The sequence below is a fragment of the Tympanuchus pallidicinctus genome, unplaced genomic scaffold (genome assembly GCF_026119805.1).
Source record: "Tympanuchus pallidicinctus isolate F22 unplaced genomic scaffold, pur_lepc_1.0 scaffold4, whole genome shotgun sequence".
NCBI lineage: Eukaryota > Metazoa > Chordata > Aves > Galliformes > Phasianidae > Tympanuchus > Tympanuchus pallidicinctus.
In genome coordinates, this window is record NW_026294758.1 from 41,205,875 (window position 1) to 41,233,286 (window position 27,412).

Here is a 27,412-nt window from a genome sequence, read left to right on the forward strand (position 1 = left end):
TCCACTGATTTTGAAAATTTGCAAACAGAGAAACCTAGCCTATGCTGCTCAAAGAACTCCCAAAAAGAACCGAAGTGGAATGTTTGCGGGGGAGTATGATGATAGACTGTTTTCTCTGTATCTCATCTGTTAGAAAAATAGCTCTGTAGCAGATTTGCTTATTGGATAATATCTGATCACAGCAGGAAATCATAGGAAAGAAAAAAAAAAAAATAAGGATTGATCCTCTGATTTAAGACAGATTGATTCTATATATCTAGCTTGTACTTTCCATTCTGGAAAAGTACACTCTATATTTCTGCCTCAGAAATTTAAAGTCTGTGTTGCAGACTCTCATAACAGATTTTCTGATATGTTAGTAATCATGTAGGCTTCATTCTTGTAGATGCCTTATCTGTTATATTTGTTTTGAGAGATAGAGGTGCTGAATGCTCGTAATTACATCTGAGGTGAAAATTCTGAATCTTGATGGCTATGTAGTGAAAAATGAATGGAATAAAATAAAACTTTGTGTCACAGAAAATGAACTCAAGGAAAGTACTGGTTTTGGTTTTAATGTCTGTAAGCCTTTGAATCCAGCTGTAAAATATCTTGTATAGATTATGAATTGATATGAAAATAGTGATATGAAAAATTGATATGAAAATAAATTCACTGATACTTAAGAAATGGCTATATAAATTAAACAAAAATACTTTTCTTGAAATTAATATCTGTCTTTGAAACAAATCCATGTAGCATAGAGTGAACAAGTTTGTGTACACTCAAAATATGTCAGGCAAAATACTAAAGAGATACTTCAGAACTTTTTATCAATTTCTGACTGAATCAATCATGGAGAGTATACAATATATGCTTATATAGTGAAATAAGGTATCTCAAAATAATTAGATTGCATTAAAACTTCTCCAAATTATACCTAGATGAAAACAGCATGTCACCTTTTCTTTGCAACATTCTTTTAACTTCATTGCGTTTTCATACATACCTATCTGCATGGAAAGATGGTCACAGGAATGACACAGCATCCTTGTGAAATTAAAAAGAACACTACCTTGAAATAAAATCTGAGAATAGTTTTCAATTTACTTTCCACTTATGTGAACACAATCATGACACATTTATAAACAGGCAGAAGACTAGCACCAAACAGGAAAGAGCACATCAGTTCACTGGTACTGACACAACTGCAATAAAATAGTGTTTACCACAGAGAATGAATGGTTTCAATGGACAACAACATCAGCTATACCCCCTTAGTGTGCAGATAAAAGTAGTGGAAGACCAGCACCCTCTGTTCAGTAAATCTTTATTTCAGTCTTGGCAGTAAATCAGTAGCTTGATGCAACTCCAAAATGTCATATAATTACCCACAGTTAAAGGAAAAAGTGTTGGTTTTGCCTGATGTGAAAACTCTTTGAAGAGTTTGTAAAGAACTAAGGACAGCCTGTCTTAAAGCAGATGAATTAGCACACACACAGTGGACTGTTTAATGGTTTCACTCCCTTTGTTGACTACATTCTTTGACCTGAGCAACAAGACTTATCAAAAGACATCTATCCCATCCTTCCAAAGTCCTAGCTGTGCTTGCTTCCAGTGATAACTGGCTAATGTTAAGTCATGCACTGAAAAAGGTAACTTTGGGAAGTGCTCTCTAGGGCTATGGAAAAATGTTGATTAGAAAGTCAGTAAGCAAGGCTGTATCAACATTAAATTATTCTATATATTAGAATGCTCTTCCTGTTTCACAGTTTTTATTTTGAACTTTAATCCTTAAAATACATCAGCAGTTCACAGAACTATGAAACTAACACACCACCACAGTGTGTTGAACACCATAAAAAAAAAACCCTTCAGTATATTAGACCTATTACAGCAGTTTTAAGTCAGCTGGCTTGCTTTATTTCATACTAAAGCACCATTAAGTTTATGTTTCTCAGCTTTGCCTATGTTCTTTTCTTCAACAATATCCAGGGAATTCTGAAATTCTTCAGACTTGAAAAACATATTTTTGCCATAGATAGAAGAGAGTGCAACATTCTTTTTCATGCATCATTTTTCATGAAGCTGCTTTAGCTTTTTGTTACCTTCCACGGTACATTTTATAAAATACATGTTTTTAAAGGATAATTTATCTCTTAAATAACTTATGATTTAACTTTACTCATTCAAAATTTAATAACATATAAACTCGCTTTGAATGAGCAAGTCAAATTACAGTAGAAAATGAAGTTGACAAAGTTCTAAATGAGAAATACTTTCATTTGAAATCAACAGGACAACCTGAGTTTCTTTTGGAAACATGTCTCCCTAAAAGAATTTCATTTGTATTTGATAACTGTGCTATGAATGTGACATTTCCAATATTTTCAATGTTGCATTTCTTCTTTATAAACCAAACTTGTAGTGGTATTTTGTTTTGTTTTGTTTTGTTTTTAATAAGATGATAGAGTATCCTTTGCAAAATCTATATTCTTGCAGATATTTTTGAACAATTTTTTAGAACAATAGTTAAATCCTACCGGATCTTCAGTTCTGTGGTTATTCAGCAAATCAGACAGGAAATCATCATGAAGACTTTCTCTCCGAATCAATGTAAATTCACGTAGGAAAACTGCTCCTTGGCTTTGGTCTCCACAAACCTAGCAGCAAAACATGATATTAGGCAAAGCAATGTTTCAGTTCTGCCATAGATGCTATCTCTAAATAAATGAGGATGTAAAATTAAAACGTCCATTATTGATATTTTGCATTCTATTATTAAACACAGTCTAAGAAGTCAGCACTGATATTAATGAAAAGAAAGGCATTTAAAGGAAGCCAAGAAAGAATTTAATAACCATCATGTATAGGATATTCTCCTTGTTAAATATGTTGCCATTTATTTCTTTTAGCAATAGCCTATAATGCAGTTAACTCTTAATTTCTCTTTCATGAAATAAATTTCCATATTTTCAGAAATAAATACTTAGAGCGTATTTATATTTTTCCAGGATAGATAATCTTTGTCCAGCAGTTTGATCACATTATCTTAAAAAGTTAGAACTAATATTTCAGTGCTGCTGCTCTCTTGTGTCCTTTTCCCCGTTCTATAAATAAATGCAGGGTTGCCCTATTCCAGGTGCAAAACCTGTTCTTATTAAACATCAGATGGCGATTCCTTAGCCCTCCCCTTTGTCAAGATCTCTCTGCAAGGCCTGTCTAATCTTGAAGTAGTCAACAGCTTCTCCCAATTTAGTGACATTTGCAAATTTAGCGTACTTTCAAATGCTGTAACCAAATCCCTTCTAAAAACATTGACAAGAAACAGCCCTAAAATGGAGCCCTGAAGAAGCCCACTAGCGACTGGCTGCTGGCCTAAGGTAACATCTTTTACCCTAAAACTTTCAGCCCTAACCATCAGTAAATTGTTCACCCATCACATTGTGTTTTTTGTCTAGCTGTATACTGGACATTTTGTCCTGAAGTATGATGTGAGAAGCAGTATCAAAAGCTTTGCTGAAATGTGAAAAAATTCTATCTACTTGTTTATCTTGATCAGTCAAGTGTGTAACCTCATCACAAATAGAAATAAAATTTGTTAAACAGTTTCTCCTTGTGAACTTGTGTTTGCTGTGACCAATGGCTACATTGTCTTTAAAGGGTTCTTCAGTAACTCCCAGAATAGCTTCCACACTATTGCCAGGTGCTGAAGTGAGGCTGAAAGGCCTGTAATTACCAGAATCTCTTTTCTTACTCTTCCTGGGACAGTATTTGCCAGCTTTCAGTTGACATTCTCAGTTCAAAAAATAATTGAGAGAGGTCTCCCAATGATGTCAGCCATCTCTTTGAGTATCCTGGGATTAATTCTAGTGGGGTCCACAAACATATACAATCAGCTGGAGCAGCAAATCCTGCACAAATTCAGGATTGGTTGGGAGTTAATCATTACTGCAGTCCTCATCCTCCAGTTCCAGGCTCTGGGAGCCCCAGACCCCATCACCAACATTATGACAGAGGTGATGAAGATGAAGACTTCTCATTTGTTTGTGTCCCTATTTTGTAGGTGGCGATCCTCATCAAGTAATGGATGAACACCTTTTTTTTTTTTTTTTTTTTTTTTTTCCTCTTTAAAAGGAGTGAAATTGCAAGGATATCTTTTTCTCTATTAGAGCAAGCTCTTACTTCTATTAAGTTGAGTGAAATTATTTCCACTACATGTGAAATATTCATAAAGCCTACTAACAAAAGATATATGTTGCCAAGAGCAATTCTAATAGATTTTTCAGTTTTTATCATTTCACAACATAATTGAAGGCAATTCAACTTGAAAGAATAATTTGTTTTATCAGAATTGGCAACTAAGAATATTTCGTATTTTTTTTACAATGAGGACTGCAACTCTGGTGTGAATTAGCCACGTGTAACAGTTGTAAATGCATTTTATATTTTAGATACTGGCTTATGTTTCTGCACAGCAATACTGACACACTAGTACAGGACAACAGTGAAGTTTCTGGAAATCTTTTTCTCTGTTTCTCCATCTAAAGAACAAGAATGTTTAATCATGAATGTTAGATATAGTATTTCTGCATATATTTAAGATAAGCACAAGACTTAAATATGAACTGTAGTTTTTACTTACTAGTGCTGCTTTACTAATTTTATTTTGCTAAGAAGAAACCTCATGCTCTATTGCTTTTATCCTTTATTATGATTTTTTCCTTTTGTTCACACTTCTGTGAAACCAGATACCATATTTATCCTGGTTCCAGGTATCCTGGCAGAAAACACCAGAAAAAGAAAGAGAAAAAGAAGGGCTTGGGAGTACCACAAATATTATACATAGTGTCCAGGGGAAGGATGAAGTACAGATTTGCTACTCCCTGCAAGTGAGTTGATATTGCTTTATGGGAGGAGGCAATACTCCCTGCCATCTGGGAAGTGAGATCAGAGTCCATGCAGCTATAATGGCAAAACTAGAAGGAGATGAACGAATAAAATTAATGTGGGAGATGGGAATACCTCATATGAAGTGGGTAATGGGAAGAACTAGGAGTCCCCGAAACCAAATTATATGCTGGTTTTGCCTTTGATATAAAGCCACATGTCAAGTAGCATATAGGGCATCCCATTATTTTGGTAGTTTTGAGCTTCTCTGTTATAATTTTCAACTAACTAACTAACTAAAGATATTTCCATAAGAGAAATGGAATTTTACAAGTTGGGGTTTTAAAATTCATACTTAGCCTTCCATTTTCTGAATAATATTGAGAGACATGCAGATAATATGCTCATATTACTGAGTTATGTCAATGGAAATCCTTTGCAGTGTTAGGGAAACAAAAAAAAAAAAAAGGAAAAAAAAACATAATAATAATAATAATAATAAAGAAAAGAAAAAAAGAAAAAAAAAAAAGAAAAAAAAAAAGAAGCAATGCCAAGAAGGGAAAGAAGCCTTGCTACATATTGTTTTCGTAATGAAATTTATGGATGAAATGTGTCCCTGAAGTAGTTCATTTTTCATTTTTCATTTAAAAAAAAAAAAACAAAAACAAAAACAAAAACAAAAAAACCCTAGAAGGGACAAGAAATACTCAGTGATAAAATTTATTTCACAGATGAAAATCTATGGTTTTATTTCACTTAGAAGTATCACTCCCTACTTGTGATTTTAAGATAAGCAAATGTGATGGTAAAATTGATTGAGTGAGGTTTCTTAAAATTCTATGCTTCTTGTTTTAGAATTGAGATAACAGACAATGTAAGAAAAGTGATTTGTTACCAGTGATTCATCTTCCTATACTGTTTATTTTGTTCCTATGTAAATAAACTCAAGATTTTGCAAAATCTTCTCCTTACAAGAGAGAGAGCTTTCAATTTTTAAACAATTTCTTAATGGCTTACAAGAAGAAATCATACCTGCTTCACCACTGCATAATCTTCCTCAGTTATAAATTAATAAAATAAAGACTTTGTAAAGGATGTGTTTGCAATATCAAAAATCTCAGTAGAATACGGTTAGTTTTTAAGTCTTATATCACATTTATATTCATGTTTATTTGCTAATAATTATATGTTAGGGAAGTGGATACCAGAGGCACTGAACAAAAGGAATACACAGAATAAGAGAGAAGAATAAAGACTTTTAGAAACTGAAGATGAAGGAAGATGACAAATAAAAACCAACAAAAGCAATAATGAAAACAAGAATTCGTTATTTTGCTAAGCAAAAAATTAAAGCTTGAAAAAAGGAGAGAACTGGGAAGCATATAGTCATTTAAAATTGTTCTTCTCTTCTTAACTTTATAACATATGTATTGCATCTTTGAACAGTAGTTCTTCCCAGCTGCAGTGCATAATTGCAATCCATACAGTGGCTAACGAAATTTAGACCTTGTAGAAGATGGTGATTTTGACTGAGAGATGGAATTAATTTATTTGGGAATCAGTAAATTGGATTAATATCTAGAAAGACCATTTTCCATTCCTTAAGCTTTTTTAAAACTCTCTCTCTCTCTCTCTCTCTCTCTCTCTCTCTCCATATATAATAGAAATATAATATATATATATATAATAATGTATATATTTCATTCTCTCAGGAAACCTATTATCATTGTAACACAGCCTATTCCTTCAGTTGATGCCAAGAATATCTGTAGAAGAGAGTCCTCAAACACAGGCAACTGGGCAACTCAGACCTCCCTCAGAACCGAGCAAACCACACAAAGGAAGAGCAGCCTGACACTCAGCTGACTGAAATCAGCATCTGCAGCAGTATGTGAGAAATGAGGTTTCATTAAATGCACTTATGAAGATCAACAAGTTAGCACCAAAATTTCTCAAGATAGGGAAGATCTGTGAACATTCAGGTGTCCAAATGTCTTTACAAATAAACTTATAAAATTGAAAGAAGACAAAATTCCTGCAAAAATCTGAGCAAAAATGTTTTTCTCATTTTTATAGCTCAGTTACTACAACTCTTAGATCACCTAAAGAATGAATTGTTGCATTAGATCCAGTAGTGTGAGCGCCTTGACAATGACAGAAATGATTATTTTTAGTTATTAATAGTATTTTTAGGCATGAGTCTCTTGGTTTTCACAACAGAAATCAATTAGAACTTCAAGCACATGGCAGAAAATAATACATTAAATACCAGAATGATAACAATGACATTTATAGTGAGGGACAAGAAACACAGGCTTTTAACAAGCTAAGTTAGAGTTGTACAATATCATTCTTGGTTTATACACCACTCAAAAAGATACAACAACTTGTGCATGTATTTCAGTTCTGAATTACTCTCAGTAAAAGATAGCAACATTATTATACTTTAGCTCCTGCACACTACCAAGTGAAAAGGTGCCACATTTTTACATGAGACTTAAAAGGTAAGAGGTTTATAGTCTTTCTTGACCTTGCAAAAAGCATAATCAAGAAAAAAAGTTGCCTAGAATACCAACAAGTTTTTCTAAATAGCTTCTAGTTATCAAACAAACTTGCTTAGTACCCCTGATTCCTCAAGAAAAGTTAGAGTTCTGAAACAAAAGAATTACTATTGCTGTACTTAATTTTCCGTGTTCTTTTCTACTGTATTTATCCAGTTTTCTTTTTCTTTATTGTCCAATGAAGAATTTGGTTGAACAGAGATGGGCACGAGCCCAATACCGTGACCCAAATTTACAAGCAGTTATGGTCCAGGTCTGAATCTGAATTTTGAAAGCTGTTTTGTCTTTGTACCAAAGTCCATGTAAAAATTAAAAACACGCAGAGATCTCACAGAACAACTCTCACTGTTAATCATTCTGAACACTCCTTATTCTTACATGGCAAGCCAGAAAGTTATGCACAATTTGAAATCTATTCTATACGTTTCCTTCTGGGAATTTGTTGAGTCTGATCACAACATTTTTCTCACAGGAATACATTCAACAAGCAATATTATCCTGTTTAACTGGAGACATCAGAAACTGATGATCTGAAAATGCTGCTTTTCTGTACTGTACATTGCACAATTCTAAATTGGTTATTCATAAATGTTCAGAATTTTCAAGGCTTTCTAGTTCCTCATGGAGAAATATGCAGGACCAAGTAATCAGAGTCCCTGTCAATGTATTTCTAATAAAGTCGACAATTTGAAGACATTACTGTCATTAAATTATCTCATGGTTTAAATCAGACAATCATGGTTAATGTGATTTGGGAAGTAAGGTAGACTACAGAACAAGAAATCTGACTTTTAGGCACAGGCTGAATATAACTTCAGCTTGGACTTTTCTTTCTCTTTCACCAGTTGAAACCTTAAAGGCTGGACTGGAGCCATGAAGATGATCGTTCTGCCCCTGAAAAACGTCCTTTCTTTAAAATTTAGTTGTGCTTTGATTCAGTTCAAATAATTGTTTTCTTGTTTTCTTGTTTTCTTGTTTTCTTGTCAAAGTAACAAAAGTAAATAAAACTGCAAAAAAAAAAAAAAAGTTTTTTTTTGTTTTGTTTTTGGTGATGATGAGACTTTTTCCATTTTTTCATTTCTAGGTCATTGCAACAAGAATGAAGGAAATAGAAAAAGGTTGTAACAAACCTGTCACAGGTGACAAGGGCAATGTTCATATTCCCAGTGACCCTATATCACAATGAGAAGTGTACCCATGGGATTAAACCACTTTCTCATGAGCATCTTTATTACTGACATGCTGGACAGACACCTGCTGGAGTGTTACTATATAGAAAATACTTAACATCTTCTGAAAAGTCAGGAGGAAGCTCAGATGATGGTGATACAGATTACTCATGCATTCACAGCAAATATTAAGCTTGTAAGACATCCAATATTGGGGGTAGTATTAATGTTTTCCTCTCTCATGTAATACTTTGCTACACTTGGAAGAAAGTATCTCTGCTGAAGATAGAGGAGACTCTTCTAGATCCAATCTAACTAGTATCAGTAGAATTTATCCTACCCATTGGTCTACTTTGAAGTGCAGTTTTCTTTTTTCATATAATTGGGGTTTTCTTTGAAAACAACTCATAAAGATCGTATTTCCAGCTTTTTCTGGTTGCTACTTCATGTCTCACAGCTCTTGCTTCTTACTGTTTTGTCCTCTTCTCATCAATTGTCTTACAAATGGGCAAAAGTCTTGTCTAAATTTGCAAATGAAGTTAGACATAAATTACCATGTTTTCAGCACTGCAATGTCTTCTTCAGATATCTGAAAATAAAATTACATTTTCTGGGGAACAGAAGACAGAGGTAAAAAGAAAATAAATAATCTTTAGCCCTTTTGAAAACAAGGTCATCCTGAGAGCTGAATATCAACGATAGTGCTTTCTGGCACCAGACTTTCCAATCTCTGCAGATATTATTGTTTCTGAATTAACAGTCTGTCTCTTAGGAAACTAGCTACTGTTTGTAGTGGTTCTGTAGGTTTAGAAATTTGAAAGAGAAAAGGAGGTTCCTATTTAGCTTCTCTAAAGATATTCACAAAGTGCCTCAAAATTCAAACCCAAACTGCGAATTATTTCCCAAGGGAATGTTTTATTCAACAGTGAAATGTTCCCACCAGAAATCTTTTTGCTTGTCTTGAAATATATTTAATCTCTTCTCTTTCTTCCCCTTCTTTCCACAGAGACTGAATTCATGATTATCTTAATGGGAATGCCCTGACTTCTTTATAAAGCTCTGTGAAGGAAATGCGGCTTTGTGCTAATTATTTTCAGTCCTTAAACAGCCACAATAGATGAGTCTGGTTAATGTATTCATTAAAGGAATTATTTAAGCTCCATTTCAGTCTCTCATTATAAATGAACAAAAGAAACAAAAAGTGATTTGCACTCAAGAATTACAGCATGAAGTGTCTGTTAAACAAAACCACCAGCTATTAACATCTTGGACAGACATAAGCAACGATGGGGATAAATTTGTAAAGCATACACACGCCTACACTTGACCCACTGTGTACCAACAAGGGAGAAAGCCAATATGGCCCCATTAAATGGAGTGGCAAAAATGCAGTATGTACAAAAACACACCAATTCTCCTGCTGCCAAGCAATCTTGGCAACAAACAAACAAACAAACAAATAAATAATAAACGTAGGTGGAGGAAGGAGACAAAGGAGGAGGAAAAAAAGAAGAAAAGGAGAGGAAGGGAAGGGAAGGGAAGGGAAGGGAAGGGAAGGGAAGGGAAGGGAAGGGAAGGGAAGGGAAGGGAAGGGAAGGGAAGGGAAGGGAAGGGAAGGGAAGGGAAGGGAAGGGAAGGGAAGGGAAGGGAAGGGAAGGGAAGGGAAGGGAAGGGAAGGGAAGGGAAGGGAAGGGAAGGGAAGGGAAGGGAAGGGAAGGGAAGGGAAGGGAAGGGAAGGGAAGGGAAGGGAAGGGAAGGGAAGGGAAGGGAAGGGAAGGGAAGGGAAGGGAAAGGAAGGGAAGTTTTCTAAATATTTCAAATAATACCATTGCTTGAAATATTTGAAAACAGATACACATTTTGCTATATGAATCTGTTTTCTACCATTTCTTCCTTTGCCTCACTTAGTTGACATCAGCAGTACCATTTTTAAAATTATGAAGTAGCTTGTAAATGTGAAAAATCAGTATATCTGATCTTATCTGACTTTCTCTCAAAACAAAACAACTATCCAAAAGTGTATATATATACAAAATAATGAAATGAGTTAACCTTGTTTAGAGATCAAATCATTTAAAGTTGTTTTTTCTTTCTTTAATCTTATCTATGCTCAGAAAGTTTTTATTTAAGCTCAGTTACAGAATCCTCTAGGTTTCTTCTGTCAACTTTGACTACAAAGTTGTTGAAGAGGAATCACTGGCGAGTTCTCCAAAATATCAATTTACTGGGACCCTTGAACACAATATTTTTCTTGTGAAAATAAGTTTTCACAATGATTACTTTCACATTTTCTTCAGTACTAGCATGTTAGGCTTTTGAAACCAATGAACAGTGAACATCAGTGAACTTCAAGGTTAAGAAGCAACACTGTGCATTTTGCTTAGTGATTGCTGAACTTCATTACATAATAATGAACTCTGTAGAAAACAATTTCAGCTAACACTGTGGATTTCAACTGAAACCACCAACACACAGAGTTCAAGTACTGCCAATGGAATGTTTATTTTATTGTACGTCTATCATGAATGAAAAATAATTGCAATTATTACAATATTAGTCTTTTTAGAATGGGCAACCTTAGGCAACACTTTTTCTTTACAGTCCTGTAATACTGTTGTAACTCTGACCACCTTTATTAGGAATTAGAACTTCATGAATGTCCTTCAAGAAACCTAGTGGTGAGTAATTACATATATAGTAATTTCTGTTAAGCAAATCACACAGCTAGATAGACGCTTCAAACAGCTGACAGTGGAATTAGTAAACAGTAAACATTATTGCAATTATATCATATATTATATTATATTATATTATATTATATTATATTATATATTATATAATACAATATATATTATATTATATTATATTATATTATATTATATTATATTATATTATATTATATTATATGCAATTCAATCAGATAGGTTGTAATTATTTCATTTATTTGTGATTAGACATTAAAAATTCTATGAATATGTTTTTGCTAGCTAAAATATCATTGCTTCCATCAAAGCACTGATTGGCTTTGTTTTTATTTTATTATCAGATCAATAAGTTTTTGTACATCTTGCCCAATGCTGAAAGAGAAGCCAACATTTCCTCATATTTTTGAAATATTAAAAAAAATGATAAGAGAAGTTCAAGAATGAGTATATTCGTGTACCGAGATTTTGCATAAATCTTTCTAGTTGTCCTTGCATTGTAGGATTCATAAAGTCTACAGAATCTTATTATTTACATTGGATTTTATATCTTGTATTTAAATATATATATATATATGTATTTTGTATATATGTATATATATATATATATATTTTTATTTTTAATGTTTTCTGCCAGTAGTAAAACTAGTTTTAACAGCTGTAATAGCCTTTTAATCCTGAATAGAATGGGCATATTAGAGCTGGGCTTTTTAAATTTCTCTATTCTTATAGGGTTGAAGTTTTGCTTTTTTTCTCTCTTCATATTTTGTATACCAAATCTTTAACAATGAAATCAGTTGTTTCAGTCTCTTGTAAACAGAATTTCTAACTTCTCTCAAATCTTTGCACATTAAATTGGGAGCTGAATGGTTTTTGGAGATGTCTTCTTTTACATGTTTATGGCTTCTTCTCTGTCAGAAACCTTAAAGGATCAAAATCATCTGCAATGAGATACACAGCTGTCTTTCATGCAAACTATGCTATTTGAAAAACATCTCTAATTAATATTCTGCACAAATGCTTTTCATAAAACAAAAAATAGATTACAGGATAGGCAGAGAATTTACAAGAGACTGCCTACTAGGTTCAAAATTGTTCAATTTTCACTAATTTGCTCATTTAATAGAAGAACCTTTTTTTCATCCTTAATGCAACTGAGTGCAAGTTTTCCCTTACATATAAGTTTCCAACTGGCTCAAAGAGACTGTTCAGAATTTCATTTTTACATTGTCTACTGAAATATTGTTCACTGGTAGTTATAAAAGCTAACCAAACTCTCAAAATATATTCGTTAAACAACTTTTGTAAATTTGATTTGACAATCTTCGCAATTCTGTTTGTTCTTACTCTAGTAGTATTCTAAACAATGCTTTGTCAGTTTCACGATTACTACGAAAAGTGTTCCTAAAGATTGCTGATGGCCATGTATGATCCTTCCCTTTCTTCTTCCAAGTAAATGAATCCCAGCTTTAATGATCCGTTGAAATGTCTAAACAATGCTCTGTTAAACTTTAAATTTAGGGTTTTTTCCCCAGCATCTTATTAAACAGTAAACCAAGAGACAAAATCAGTAAGTGTGAGATTCTTTGGTGAAACCGTGCAATTCAAAATCTGGATGACATTCTGTGAACAGATCTGCTTATGAATAACCCACAGCCAGACAGCAAAACAATTATTATATCACACTAAAATTTGTTCAGTCAATAGAATTGATTAAATCTGTGTAAAATGAAGAAATTGCTTTCATTTGGTTTCTAAAGAGCAAACATGAAGATTAAGAATTACCTTCAGATTTGTTTCACAGTTAAGTAAGACTAAGGTTAAATGAGAACAAATAGGACCGTACTTCATCACACCACTGTTTGTTTAGACAGTTTTCTGAATCACAGATGAAGGAGATGCTTGAATGAGCATAATAGTACTAGATGTCATCATTTTTTGCTTATAATGATTATAAAATAGTTAATTACAATTACAATTGCAAATTATGAAGAAGTGGAAACACACTGAAAATTAATCACTGTAAACCTAAGTAGAAATGTAGTCATGGTAAATCTTTTAAAATCATTTAAAGCTGTCTAGTCATTACATAAATGTATCTGCCTAAATATAAAATCCAGACATGAAACAAAAATTAGTATATACTCCATATACATCCATTCCATTGGATTCTTCTTTTATTTATTTGCATTATTAACTTTCATTACTCAATTCCTAAAAATTAAGTATTGGAATCTTTCTTCCTTCTCAAATTTGTCCATGCTCTGTGCAACACAAAGGAATTTGTTGACATTTGCTTTTGTCCTATTTAAGTATATGTTCTGTTAAAGATAGAAATTGATTTCATTCCAGTATGAAAGCCGGGAATTGAACAAGCAATTCTTGTCTTGACACATTAAGTTATTTTGCACAGTCCTTTCTTAATATCAAGTGGGGTTTATTCTGCAACAACCTCTCCAGGAGGACTGGTGGCAAGAAAAAAAAGTAATTCAGAAACTGAATTTGAAACTCAAACAGTGAAAAATGAAGTTATAGATTATGTTGATGACCAGACTAAATACTTGTGGAAATATCTTCTATTTTCGTATATATAAAAAGAGATTTTCCCAGAAGATTAAAAAAAAAAAAAAAAAAAAAAAAAAAAAAAGCATATACAACTGTTATGGAGCAATTCCTCCTTTTGATAAAGGTACCTCAGCCATGCTGCATACATCTGAGAAAAGAAATAAAAGCCAAAGCAATCTATGTCTTAACAGACATAAGGCCTTGAAATTACCTTAGTTTAGCCCTTTTTTTTACTTCTTTGGGAAAAGTTTTAATCAGACAAAAGCAGAAATCATTTTAGATGTACAGTTATATATTACTTTTGTTATTAATTTTGAAGAATAGGACAAAATTCAGAAAACTGTTCGGCAAACTTCAGAAAAGAATTTTTTATGGATAATTGTCTAAAAAATCTTGGCATGCTGCAGGCGTTTTATCCAACACATGAATATTAACGGCACCTTTTTCTAACCCCAGAGATGTGTTTCTTCGAAAAACATCTTAAACATCAGTAGCTTCAAAAAGTAATGCCTCCTATTTGTTTCCATGGAAACTAAATCAGATATAAAGAGCACACTAATGCTATTTGAAAAAGCAAAATTCTCATTATTTCTCAACATAGCCACCACCTTTAATTAGTATGCATTTCTGCCAGTGATGAACAAGAGCCTGCATTCTGGACTCATAAAAACCTGTACTGGTAGAGGTAACCCACAGTCACTGTTGCTACTTCTGAACTGCAACACCCACCACCTCACTGTGCTCGCATCCACTCTTTTCTCTTCATAAATATTCAGCGTATGTTGTTGAATGTCAGTAAGTGCCTTCTTCACCACATGGAGGAATTCAATTCCACACCTTTGCTTCATACACACTTCCATTTCGGACACCATTGTGTCAGACTGTCTCCCTGCCTCAATCTGCCACACGGCAACAACATGTAGTAGAACATTGGTGGGAAGGTTCAACCTCTACTGCCATAACACCAACATCCACCTCTGGTATTGCTAGCCAACGTAATAACATAGGAGGCATTACTTCCAAAATAGTTCCCATATAAACCACTGCAGAAATTTACAGGATATCATGAACCAGGGAAATCATCACTTAATTCATCTTAGATAATTGTACATTCTCTCTCCTGTAAGCATTTTCTCAGCTATTAAAACATTCTCAGCCATCTGTGAGCACTCTTTCAAGATTTAGCAGAACTAAAGAGAGCTTTCTTCCTATAACTTTAATTTTATAAAATGAGAAACATGATCACTAGAGTATATTTCTATTATTGAAATAATGGGAGAAACAGGTGTTTTTCCAATAAGAATTCTGTTCCCAGTTGCACTGTTGCATTAAATGGATTTCCCTACTACTCTTTTGCCTGACGGTGACCCAGTTCCAGAGCTGTTATTCATGTGACAGCAGGAAAAAATTGAAACACTGCTCAACATTTTACTTAATGTTTTGTTCTTAAGTGTACAGATCACTTGGGTTTTACTCAAAACACTGTTATCTATACTACTGTAATACTTACATAATTTAAACTCTACTCTGTGTGGGTTAGAAGGGAGTAACTAACGGTCATTGATTTGATGAACTTTTTATGGGCTTGTAAATTGCTTCAGAAAAATAAATGTGTGCCTCCACCTACAAAAAGCTTCATATTTCTAAAACCAAAACCACAAATGGTTTTGAAGTCGCTCAGATATTTGGTTTCCTGTTTTTCCCATCAGTTTCATTTCTCCCAGGAGAAAAAAGTGCTGAAACTCCATTAAGACTGACTGACTGTTCTTACAGCCTTTCCAGAGCAAGAAGAGGCAGGAAATACTAGAAGTCATATTGTAAATTTTCAAGTATTTCCCAGCCAAATTTTGCAGATTCTGGTGGCTCAGACAAACTTTGGAATAAATGTAGAAACCTTTAAAGGACTTTTGGAAACCAAATACAAAAAAGAAATCTTCTGAGATATTCTCCTTATCTGTATAGACATATTCAGCCAGAGCTCATTAAATGAGTAAGCAACAATTTGCAGAATTAATTTCCCTGATAAAATAATACATGCTTTGAATTTCCTAGATAAAATAATACATGCATTGAATAAATGCAAACCAAATCTAAAATAAACTAAATTTACTTACTTTGTTTCAAGCTAGATTGTCACATTTTATTTTAAGGAATATTTTAATTTAAAAAACATTATAGTGACTTATGGATTTAGTTTTCCTACTTGTTCTATTTAATTTGCAGGAAAAAAAAAACAAAACAAAACAAAACAAAACAAAACAAAACAAAACAAAACAACCAATCTACCAAAAGAAGTAAGGAGAGAAAGTAATGGAAGTAGTTGCTTCTGGATAACATTTTATAAATGTTTAATTTGGAGTCATTTTGAAAGTACAATAGATGGATAAATCTTTGTCAACTATACAGGAGTCTTTGTCAACTGTAAAGGGAAGGTGTATTGATTTTTAAGTACTGGAACCTTTCTTTATGACAGCATAGACAAAATTGCTATTAGTTGTCTTTCAAATGAGAACACATCAGTTTGATGCCTTATAGTATACTTAAGAATTTTCTGAATTGTTTTTTGTGGGCTTTTTTGTTTGCTTGTTTATTTGGTTGGTTTGGTTTTTGTTGTTTTTGTTTTTTTTTATTTGCTGGGTGGACTATTATTGTTACCACTTTTTGTAAAGTTATAAATATCTTTGTGGAATAGAAAATCAAAAAGTTGGATTCAAATATTAAATGCAGCTTTGCTGACATGAAGAAGTAACTTATGCAAAACGATCTACTACTAACTTGTATAGGACAAACAACGATATGTAGTTACTCTGCCTGCTTAATTCTTATCCTTTGTCTTTTGCACATAGCTATTGCAGTAATGCTGAATATTTTGGGAGACCTCTCTTCTAGTAAAAAACCTTTGGTTCTGAAGAATTTATTTGCTTCTGTAATGAGAGGCCATTGTTTCAGATTACCTGGCATTGTCAGGAAATGCTTCTGAAAAATGACTTAACTTTTGAACAGCTTTTCTTTAAATGTATTTAATATTATTGTATTTGCAGAGAATTTTTGCTGACCTTCCATCCAGCAGTAAGGCATTGGTCAGCTCATATTTGTTTGATTTCTCATTCAATTTCTAATCTGAAAGTAAAACCACATTCTGAGGGCAGCCTAACAGATTGCATGATAGAAGAGTATCTCAAATCAGCAAGACAGAGAAGAATCATTTGCTCAGCACAGTGCAAATCATTCCTTCTGAGAGTTGAAGTATAAATTAAGGATGACAAGAAACAGAAGTATTCAGTCATCTTTTGATAGGAAGCAAAAGAATGTCATTCAAGAGGAATGGGAATTTGTCATCAGCACTTTCCCTCAATCCTTCAGCAAGAAGAGGGTTATCTTTTTAGGTAATCTGCTACTCTAGTAGCACAGAAGGAAAAAATGCAAAACTAAAAAGCTCTATTGCCATAAGGACAGTACAATTCCAAAACAACAAGGAGATATTTAAGTAATCCATTCTCTTTTCCCTGAATTTCTGTCATGGGAATATCCAGCACTGGGTCTCTTAGGAGGAAAAGATGCCAACTGTGCTCCTCTTAAGCAGACCCTAGCTGCTTATTCATGAAGTGTCAATGAAAGACTGCCTGTTAACAGCGTCCCTCTGGCTGGCTGTCTGCAGTGGTGGGTGGTGACTAGCTGGATGATGTAACCCAAAGCAGCTATCGGCAGTAGGTCATGGTTCATATGCTTCCGCTAAGGAATTGCAGCTGTGCAATCTACAGCATTTACTTGGGAGAAGATTGGCCATATGAATGAAAGCATCCTGTAGCTGTTACTTCTATCTTCCCCAAAAAAAGACACAGGAAAGGAGGAGATTACACAGAATTGCAATGGGTCACTGGTATGGCTGACGTCCAGCCTCAATGAGACAAGGGCCATTAAACAAATTAATCCCAAAGTAGTAAGAAATGCAGGTGAAAACTTTAGGAAGATAAGTGCTAAATCAAACAAAATGTTTGAAAATTGAAGAGGCTGCTCAAACTCTCTAGCTTCCAGGTACAAATCTATTTTTCTGAGTAGTGATACAAATTACAGATTACACTGTAATGTCAAGCATAAAGTCTGTAAAAAGAGATGTTAGTTCTAAAAAAGGGCTTTCAATTCAGACTAAAAAAAAGAGAGAGAGAGGAAAGAGAGAGATCAAATCTTGAAAAGACACTGGAAAAACAGAGTTTGGAAATTGCTGGCTATCTCCCTTCATTTCATAGGGAAGCTAGGGCTTTTCTCATTTCAGTGTCTGTGGATTCATTGCATTTAATTCTCCTCATGGACTTTCTAGAAAAGATCAAACAGAGGTAGTTGTGGTCTTTTTTGAGGGGTTTTGTTTTTTATGTGTGTGTTTTTTCAAGAGTAAAGCTAAACTAAAGAAAACCAATTATATTTGAAATTAAAATAAAAACTCTTTCTTTCTTTCGCAATAGGTCTAACTACTCATTTTCACTTTTTAATCTTTCTGAATGTGAAACCATTTTTCTGTTATACCCCTGCATCTCCATTGTGAAGATTAGAGAGTGATGAGTCTCTAAGCATTATAAACAACTATGCCTATTTTTTTTTCTCCAATTTTTATAGGTCCAGGGTCTTATCTTCAAGTTTAATGTTTTCTGTGACTTTTCAGTTCATCTAGAAATAGAAAAGAAAGCTACTCGGAAACCCAAGATTGCTAATAACCTTGCAAAAGTTGACAACCAGCAATTTTAACTTTTCTTCAATGGTCTAATACACTCAATGCCTTCAGAAGATTTAAAGTCCATTGTACACCTAATCATGCAGCAAAATTTCTCTCCATCATACACAAAAGACTGAAGTGAGTTTCCACAAGAACTATTTACTGAAGCTGGTGAGAAATTTCATGAGAATAATTTTAAGGCAGAAAATACAAACTCAGAATTCAGCAAAAACATCTGGTAGGAGCCTTCTAGTTTACTGGTGTTCAGAGAAAATTACCGAAGAGTGTTACTTAATTTAGTGATTTTGTTTTAAATATAATGTAAAAACAAAGGAAAATAACATTGAAAAACATACACTTTAAACGTAAAGAAAAAATCTGCAGACCTGTTCCTTGATATTTAGAAATACTTCTGAGAAGTACTGTTTTGCTAATGGCTACTAATTGCTTTACTTTGAAAAATGTTTGAAATACTTAAGACTTGCTATCGAAAAATACCCCTGAGTTTAATCAAGTTACAGTGACAAAGTAACATCATGAAAAAAAATATTTGCTAAAACTTCCTAGCGAAGCCAAGCTTCTAAACTTGTCCAGTTGACTGTATAGGAATAGTGCAATTTGTTTTTTTAAAGAGGCTTCTGATCACTCAAATCCAGAAACAAGAACACTTGTGAACAAGTGTCTGCAAAGATTACTGATACATATTTTTATTTATCTTTTTATCTAATCATCTAAGTTTATGGCTTTGAGAAGAAAACAGCTACCATGTTAACATGTTAACAGACAAGAAGACAATTACAGGCAAAACTACTTAACTAAATGGATATCTGCTAGAATCTGTGTCTGAATACTTTCCTAAATGAACTCATAGCAATAATGATAGTTGACAGTAAACGAAGTAGGAGACCAGATGTATTTGAAGATAGGATTTCAGAAACCTACACAATGGAAAGATAAAATAGGAAATATTACAGAATATAGCTAGTGGCACAAGGGCTGCTGTTTGCATCCATTTTTGTGTCATTGGTTCACAGTAACAGAGGTGAATATTGGTGGTATGGCAGTAGAGGCTGAACATTCCTACCACTATTCCACTACATTTTGTTGCTGTGAGACAGAGGGTAGCAGAAAGACAGTCTGACACAGTGATGTCTGAAATGGAAGTGCATATAATGCAAAGATGTGTCATTGACTTCCTCCATGCAGAAAAAATGGTACTCATAGTCGTTAACTAACTCCCGCTGAATATTTATGGATGCAAGCACAGTGAGGCAATGGGTTAGGGTTAGGGTTAGGGTTAGGGTTAGGGTTAGGGTTAGGGTTAGGGTTAGGGTTAGGGTTAGGGTTAGGGTTAGGGTTAGCAGCACTGCGGTTTCAGCAGTGGTGACAGTGATGTGAAAGACATATTTTGGATAGCCATGCACAGTTGCTACACTGTGACATGAAGAGCATCTAGATCATCTCACCTGTACAAATTAGCTGATGATGGTGACTATTTTAAATCAGTGTTGTGTAGGCGAGAATTTGCTCAACAAAATGTGTTACTGTTATCTCTTTTGTAGTTTCTATGAAAATAAATAGGATACATTATTTTCAGGGCAATCTAAAGATGAAATTCAAGTTTGTTGGATGTTTACAAATCAAGATCTAACTTAGTATCAAGACTGTGCCCACAGATGCTCAGTGCAGCTGCAAATGCAATTAATTCTTGGCAAGATCCTGAGGTAGTCATTTGCATAACTGAGAAGATGGACTAGTGTGAAAAAGTGACTCAAAAAGAAACAAGGTGACTCTCAAATTCTTGCCATCTTCAGCACAAAGCACTTGTCTACATGGTCCAGTACTTTCTCAGATCAGAATGTTAGACTATATTGGAGATGCCTCTTGAGATGTGGTCAGCATGCATTGACCAGACAGTACATTTCAGCATGTTGATTAAAATTCTGGCTCAAGAAACCCCACCCTTCCTTCCAGATACTCCCTAGGTGATTAATCGGCAGAACTGAAAAAGAACATGACAAGGATAACAAATAATAGAAACTCATGCATATGTGGTCATGTACCACATTCTTTGCACACAGTTTGTAGTTAAGAGATATTTTACACATAATCCTTGACAATCATTAGTTAAAATATTGTGTATGCGCTAGAATAGTCATGCAATACCATGAGCCACCTACGTACAAAAAGTAAGTGGAAAAGTAGTTCACCAAGTTTTGCCTGATTCTGCTGCAGATTCCTGGCAGTGAGGACTCCTGTCTCTCTCTGGACAGTAGCCAGTTATCCAAATTGAGATCTTTCATGAACTTACTACCATATGCCAAAATATCCAATAAACAAATCTTTTTTCTTAAAACCAACTCTCTGTCTGTATCAGTACAACAGTAGTGCATTAGTTTGAAGTAGTGACCAATGATGTAGTCACAATCAGAGGCAATGCAAGCCTCATGTGAAAATGAGGAGGAACATATTCCTCTGTTGATAATTTATACTGGATAATAAATTTTATTGGCAACAAAATTCAAAAAAAAATATATTTTTTTTCTGCCTTGAACAAAATACAGATGGTCACAAGGGGCTATTAGAAGATGATTAAGGACTGGAACTTCTTTCATATTAAGGCTGAGTAACATGACGTTTCTAACCTGAAGAAGAGAAGGCTCGGGGGGGGGATCTTCTCAATGGGTATGAATGTCTGATGGAAAGGAATAAAGAAGAGGGAAACCAATTCTTCTCAGTAGTGCATACTGATAGGACTAGAAACAGTGGGCACAATTTTAAACCCAGGAAATTCCATCTGAACTGAAGTGGGAAAAAATCTTAATTATGAGGGTGATCAAACACCAGAACTGCTGACCTCAAGAGACTGTGTAGTCTCTGCTTGTGGAGAGAGTAAAATCTGACTGCTCATTGTTCAGAGCAACTTCATTTAGCTGACACTGCTTGAACCGGCTGACTTGGACTAGATGACCTCAAGAGTTCCCTTCCAACTTAAATGATTCTGTGATTTGTGATTATTGTCAGAGAGGAAACTATTGGTAAGAATTGTGTCACTATGAAAAATAAATACCCCAAGCATGGTTTGGAAAACAGAGGACTACTAATGTTGAAACTGGCACTTACTTCTAGATGCAATAGTAATTAGAATTTTTAATGAAACTTTCAAATATCTAACAGAAAAGAGGCTGTCATAGACCTAGTTTGGCAAGGAAGAAATAAAATAATGGAATATATGTCAGGATTAAGTCCCTGTATGTTTATTTATTTAAACAAACAGATGGAAAAATAAAAAATAAGTTGGTAGCATAGGTTTTATTGCAAAATAAATAAATAAATAAAAATACAGATCTGTGAAGAATTAAAAGTACTGGTAAGTAAATTCAGCCAAACTAAAGAGTATTAAACAGTATTAAACAAGTAAAGAGTACATAAAAATCCTACTTTGAACTCAAATCTAAAGTATTTATAACACACAGACCTAATATGCATTAAGTGATATCAATGATAACTCTTAATGCACACTTATAAAATTTAAAAGGAAAATGAGATTGCACTTCAAAAATACCTAGGAGTTAGAACAGTGAATAAAAGAAAAAGACTCACTAAAATTCATGCTGGGTTAGAGCCTTAGGAAGAAAATAATAAAAGAGATGAGATGGGAAAAAATGGGAAATGCTACAAGCTCAAAAGGCAGCAAATTTCAGTCTAAAAGAACAAACAGATATGTGGTATAAATTTTAAGCAAAATTAGTTACACTGACCACATGGGCAAAAGCATAGAATTGAATATTATGAAGTGAGAATGCATAAACATAAGTGACAAAATAGTGAAATGCAATTAACAGTATTCAACTTGTAAAAGGATGTGAAGAAAGAAGAAACAGAAAACAGTTGCATGTGAAGATTGGAACAAACTGGTATTTTTCACTTAATGTCCAGCATTTAATAATTCCATCATAACAATTAGTTAAAAAACAGCAGATTTAGAACAGGATAGGGCAGAACAAGAATGGATGACTTCTAGAAGCCTTGTATTGAATATTTTAGCTTCAATCATGATACTAAAAGTAAAATGTGCTGATAATACATTATCAATACTGGGAAGTATTACGTGACCATGAGAATTAGTGGGATAGAAAAGGAATGGCAGTGGGTAGTATGAAGTGAAAATCACTCAGGCATCTTTTTCCATAACATTCAAAATACAGAGCCATATTTATGAGAACTTTTGATCCCATAGAGAAAGGAGCTAATACAGAACCACAGAGTTTGTAGAAAAAAAGTGGGAAAAAAAAAATGATATTTAAATTGGATAGTTCTTATTCTCAGAAACCATCAAAGCCCAGGAGCTTTACATCAGTCCCAAGAAAACTTAAAAACCCTGAGCTTCATAAATGCTTTATAAAAGTATCAGGTTTGTTTTCATTTAACTTTTCAGATATTTTTACTCTGGGACAGCAGATGTTTCCCAGTTCAATTTGCAAGCACCCTGTGGCAAAAACTAGATCTGACTAAACAATGTAATTCAACTTCATTAAAACTTTTAAAATACATTTTGCTGTAGTTTTCTATATACTTTGCAGAGAACTAAACTTCTGATTGATTCTTTACTCCAATAACCAATAAGACTGTATATAAACCAGTTCAATGAAAAACAGAAGTCCCATATTCAAGATTCTTTCTCCTTGATTAAATACTTAGAGAAGACAGACGACAACTTCAGCTCAGAGTCTTGCTTCGTCCTGTACTCATTTTTGTCTCTCATCTATTCAACAATCTTCTATCATCTCATGTCTTTATGTCATCAGAAATAAAGGGGTCCCTTGCACTAAAGGAGTGTTCACTAATTTTCAGACCTAACAAGTCTCATGTGAAAAACTCAAGTTCAGTTTCTCAGCACATGAATGCCAGTAATTAATGTTGCAACATGCAAGATTGCCCACAGCACAGGTTTCCAGGAGGTAAATCAATTGTCACTGCTCCATGTTTAAAGTAACGGGAACTGGGAAAGTTCAAGGGACTGTATTTTCGGCAGCTAGTTTGCAAAAACTTATTTGCCAAAATGTTCAAGAAAATTTCCCTTAAGCTTAGACCAACAGTAATACCAAGAAGTCGTTAAGTTGTTACAAAAGAGAGATGACATAGTGATGGACAGAATGTCCCATTTCCCTAATTTGAATAAAATTATTTCAGTTCATTTAAATAAGCAAGATATATTCTTCCCTTACCAAATTTAACATGATTTATGTGAGCAGTGTCATTTCATAATGACAAAAATATTTTAGAATCCAAACATACATACTGTAAGCACACAAAAAGAAATTAAAGCAATCCATTTTTTTTAATGAGTTTTCTGAGCAAATTGTATGAGATCCTTCCTTTCCTCTTATATTTATTTATTTTTTTTAAACATGTGTCTTTAGTGATCTAAATAGAATGAAATCACTAAATATCAGTATATAACAAAAGCCACCAACTTTTCATGCTGTGTACTCTTCCCTGCCATGTTAAAGAAGATCTTATATACAGTAATGGCCTGAAATTAACATAATCAAAGTAAACATGAAATGAATTTTCAAACTGCAAATATCAGCAAATACAATGCTCATTTATTCAACAGATTTTAATATTGTTTAGGCCTGATGAAAAATCAGAATTTCAACACTTAGGGTTTCATATTTATCTTTATGTGCTGGCAATACAACTGTAGTTGTTTGATGCATTTTGCAGACAGCTTTGGTGGGTTTCTCAAGTTGAGGCTGAGAGGTCAAATGAAAACCTCCTGGTCTGAGGGAGCAGAGTGTGTACTCCATGTTTGGCACATCCATTTGTGCCTGCTTTCTTGTTGTTCTCAGAGCATTGAACAGAGGTCCAGAAACATCACGTTTCCTTCTGGCTCCTTCCTGTTAATGATCTGAAGTCTGCCAAAGTAGCTCGAACCTCTCCCCTCTCCACACCCAATCCCTAGGTCACTAACCTTCCCAGCACTGACAGCAACGACTGCCTAAAAAAGAATGACAAAATCTAAACCATCTTTATGTACATGGCTTGCTAGAAATTCAATCTGTGGCACAAATCAGTTTTTCTGAGTCCATCATTACTTTTAAGAGCCTTTCTGTTATGGAGAATGTTATGATTTTGCAATCGTAATCACTCTGCAATAAGAGAAAAAAGAACCACCAACAAATTTCCAACAGTTTGTTCAACTTGCCCTCAATTCCCCTAGTCTTTTCTCCCCTGCACACCCACACATATTTTATATCTTTATTACATCAGAGAATGCTGTCTCAATGATGTAGTACAATATAGTACAGTACATCTGGTGGCTGAGGTAATAAATCACAGGGTTATTTTCCTAAGCTTTTAAATAAAATTGTTTTATCATTTGCTTCTCCCTACTAAGAACTACATAGGTTGAAATGGCTTGCTTGGCTTTGCAAGCTTTCCCACTAGCTCACCAGGCCTGGCACAAAAAATTCACAGCTGTGCCATATGCTTGACAGTGTTAACAACGAGTCCCTAGTTACACAATGAAATTTCATTTTGCACTCCTCAAGTCTCCACTCCCCACATTCTGTGAGAATGACAGACAGTTTGCAAGGCCTGCCCTGCCCCCTTGTCTGGTAACAGAGGTATTAGCAAACAATAAAAACCAATCTTCTTTTTTGGGAACTCCCTACATCTTTTTCAAAACACAACTATAACAAACTCCAAAGCAATAGGGGCCTTTAGCTTCATGTTCCACTCCCCTATGTCCTCCCCCTGCCAGGTAGAATATTTGGGGAGATTTTAGCCCTCTTCTATCAGTGTGTTAAGATGTGCTTTTTAAGTTTAAAATTTAGTCAAACCCTCATTTTACTTCTTCATGTAGTTTTGCCAGATCAGCATGTTCTTCATGTTCTTAAAATTCAAAAGATACTGCAAGCAAATTGAGGGAAACATAGAATAGTAACTACAGCTGATCCCAACTATGACGGCTGTGTAACCAAGACATGGTTATGTGGATATACCCTTTTGCACCTTCAAGCTGTCTCAAAGAGGAGGTAAGAGTCCAGACTTTACAGAAAAATCACTTAAAAAAAAATACAGAATATTTAGTTGTCATTAAACCAACAAATTTTGTAGATCTGAAGTATGGGTTCAAGCACCTACTTAAAAAAATATCTGCTGAAGAAATGTGGTTACTTAGCTTTCGATTTGGCAGTCACTAAGTTGTTTGAAAGTTGAGTGTTCCACTTTGTCAGGGCTCTCCCACTAGTTTCATCATTTAACATTAACAATCAGTAGCATGTTGGGTAAATACTAAGGAAGTAACATAGAATAAATATGATTTATTAATACATTACTAAAACAATTATCCTTAATTTTCTACAAGCACATGTTTGTACTTGTCAGGGTCTTCTCTGCCTCTATCTTGCAATACCCGTGAAGATGAGCAAAGAGTCCAAAATATTTATTCAAATGCTTTGAGTCAAGGCTGAGAAAAATCTCCAGTGCACTGAAATCATATAAGTTTATCAATTTATCAAATAAGGATAAAAGCAGTGCAGGATGAAGCATTCGTCATCTTCAAAACTTGCACTGACAATGAATAGGAGTGATAATATAGTAAACGAGAATAACAGTTTCTTCTAGTACTAGATAATGCAAAGTTCAAGAAAACTTTCACAGGACACTGCCCTCATAAACTTCTTATTTTATAGAATGGTGATACTCTTGCCAGTACCTCAGCTCAATATCCAGCTGAAGACATAGCCATCTATTGTGCTGGAAATAACTCTAAATAATGCTCTGTGCTGTATGGCAGATCACAATTAGATATCTAGTAGAAGAGAATATGTGAATCTTCAGAAGAAATTAGAAAGAGACAACAGGCTCCTAAAGTTCCTTTTTAAGGTTTTGTGTAGAAGCAATCAGAGTTGCTTAAACACGGTGTGTACTCTGAAGATCATTTTCTACCTAGTGAGAACTGAGATGTAAAACCATATTTCATCCTAATTTTTATTGTTTCTACCTGATCAGAAGTCTAATTTACAGAACAAAATCTGCCATCTCCCAGGGGAGAGTCTGGAGACATCTGGTCCAGTCATCTCACTGATAACATTGTATCTCATCTCAGCTTTGAGTTAAAGTACATGACTAGAACATTAGCCATCCAAACAAAAAAGAAGTAACATATGAAAGCTGATACATTCTCCTTCACAATGAACATTCATATCAGAACATACGAACAGCTACATTTTGACAGAAGAAAGCTATGGTCCAGTTGGTCATTCAAAACAGTTGGTATTAACAGCTACGGGAAGAAGAGTAGAGATAGGATAGACAACTTTGAGCACGAAGACCTAGCTGTCTTAGTTTCCTTTATTTTTTCCTTTCAGTTAGACTTCTTTTTCAAACTCATAGTACAGTTATTAATAGGACAGCACAGATATATATACAAACATTAACTATGCATTTAATATTTCACAAATTCATGGTGATTATATGAGAAATTCAGATTCAAATCTCTAGTAATAGCAAAGGAATTTACTTTCTTTTTTTTTGCAATAAAAGCAGGCAGTGTTGAGTGGTAATAACGACACTGTTTGTAATCAACTCACATCAGAACTATGAGCTATTTGTTACCAAAAAAGGCACTCCTAAAAAAATAATAGCCTTAATAAATACTCTCACTAGTACTAACAGAAAATAAAAGCAGAATGAATTCAAGACTTTGGAAGGTATTTTGTTTTTGTTTTTGAAAACAGTAGCTAAGCAGCAGACAGTGACTATTTTTTTCTTCTATTCTTTGAAAGACCGTTGATCATCTCATTCTAAATCTATGCAGTCTAAAAA

The 27,412-nt window shown here is 34.1% G+C and overlaps 1 protein-coding gene across 1 annotated transcript in view; it reads right to left on the reverse strand.

The window, feature by feature from the left end:
- Positions 1–27,412, reverse strand: part of ADAMTSL1 (ADAMTS like 1) — a 352,419-nt gene that overhangs the window by 305,073 nt on the left and 19,934 nt on the right. Inside the window, exon 2 of the mRNA XM_052701099.1 lies at positions 2,523–2,642. Coding sequence (XP_052557059.1) covers positions 2,523–2,642 — 120 coding nt within the window. The remainder of the gene's footprint in view (positions 1–2,522; positions 2,643–27,412) is intronic.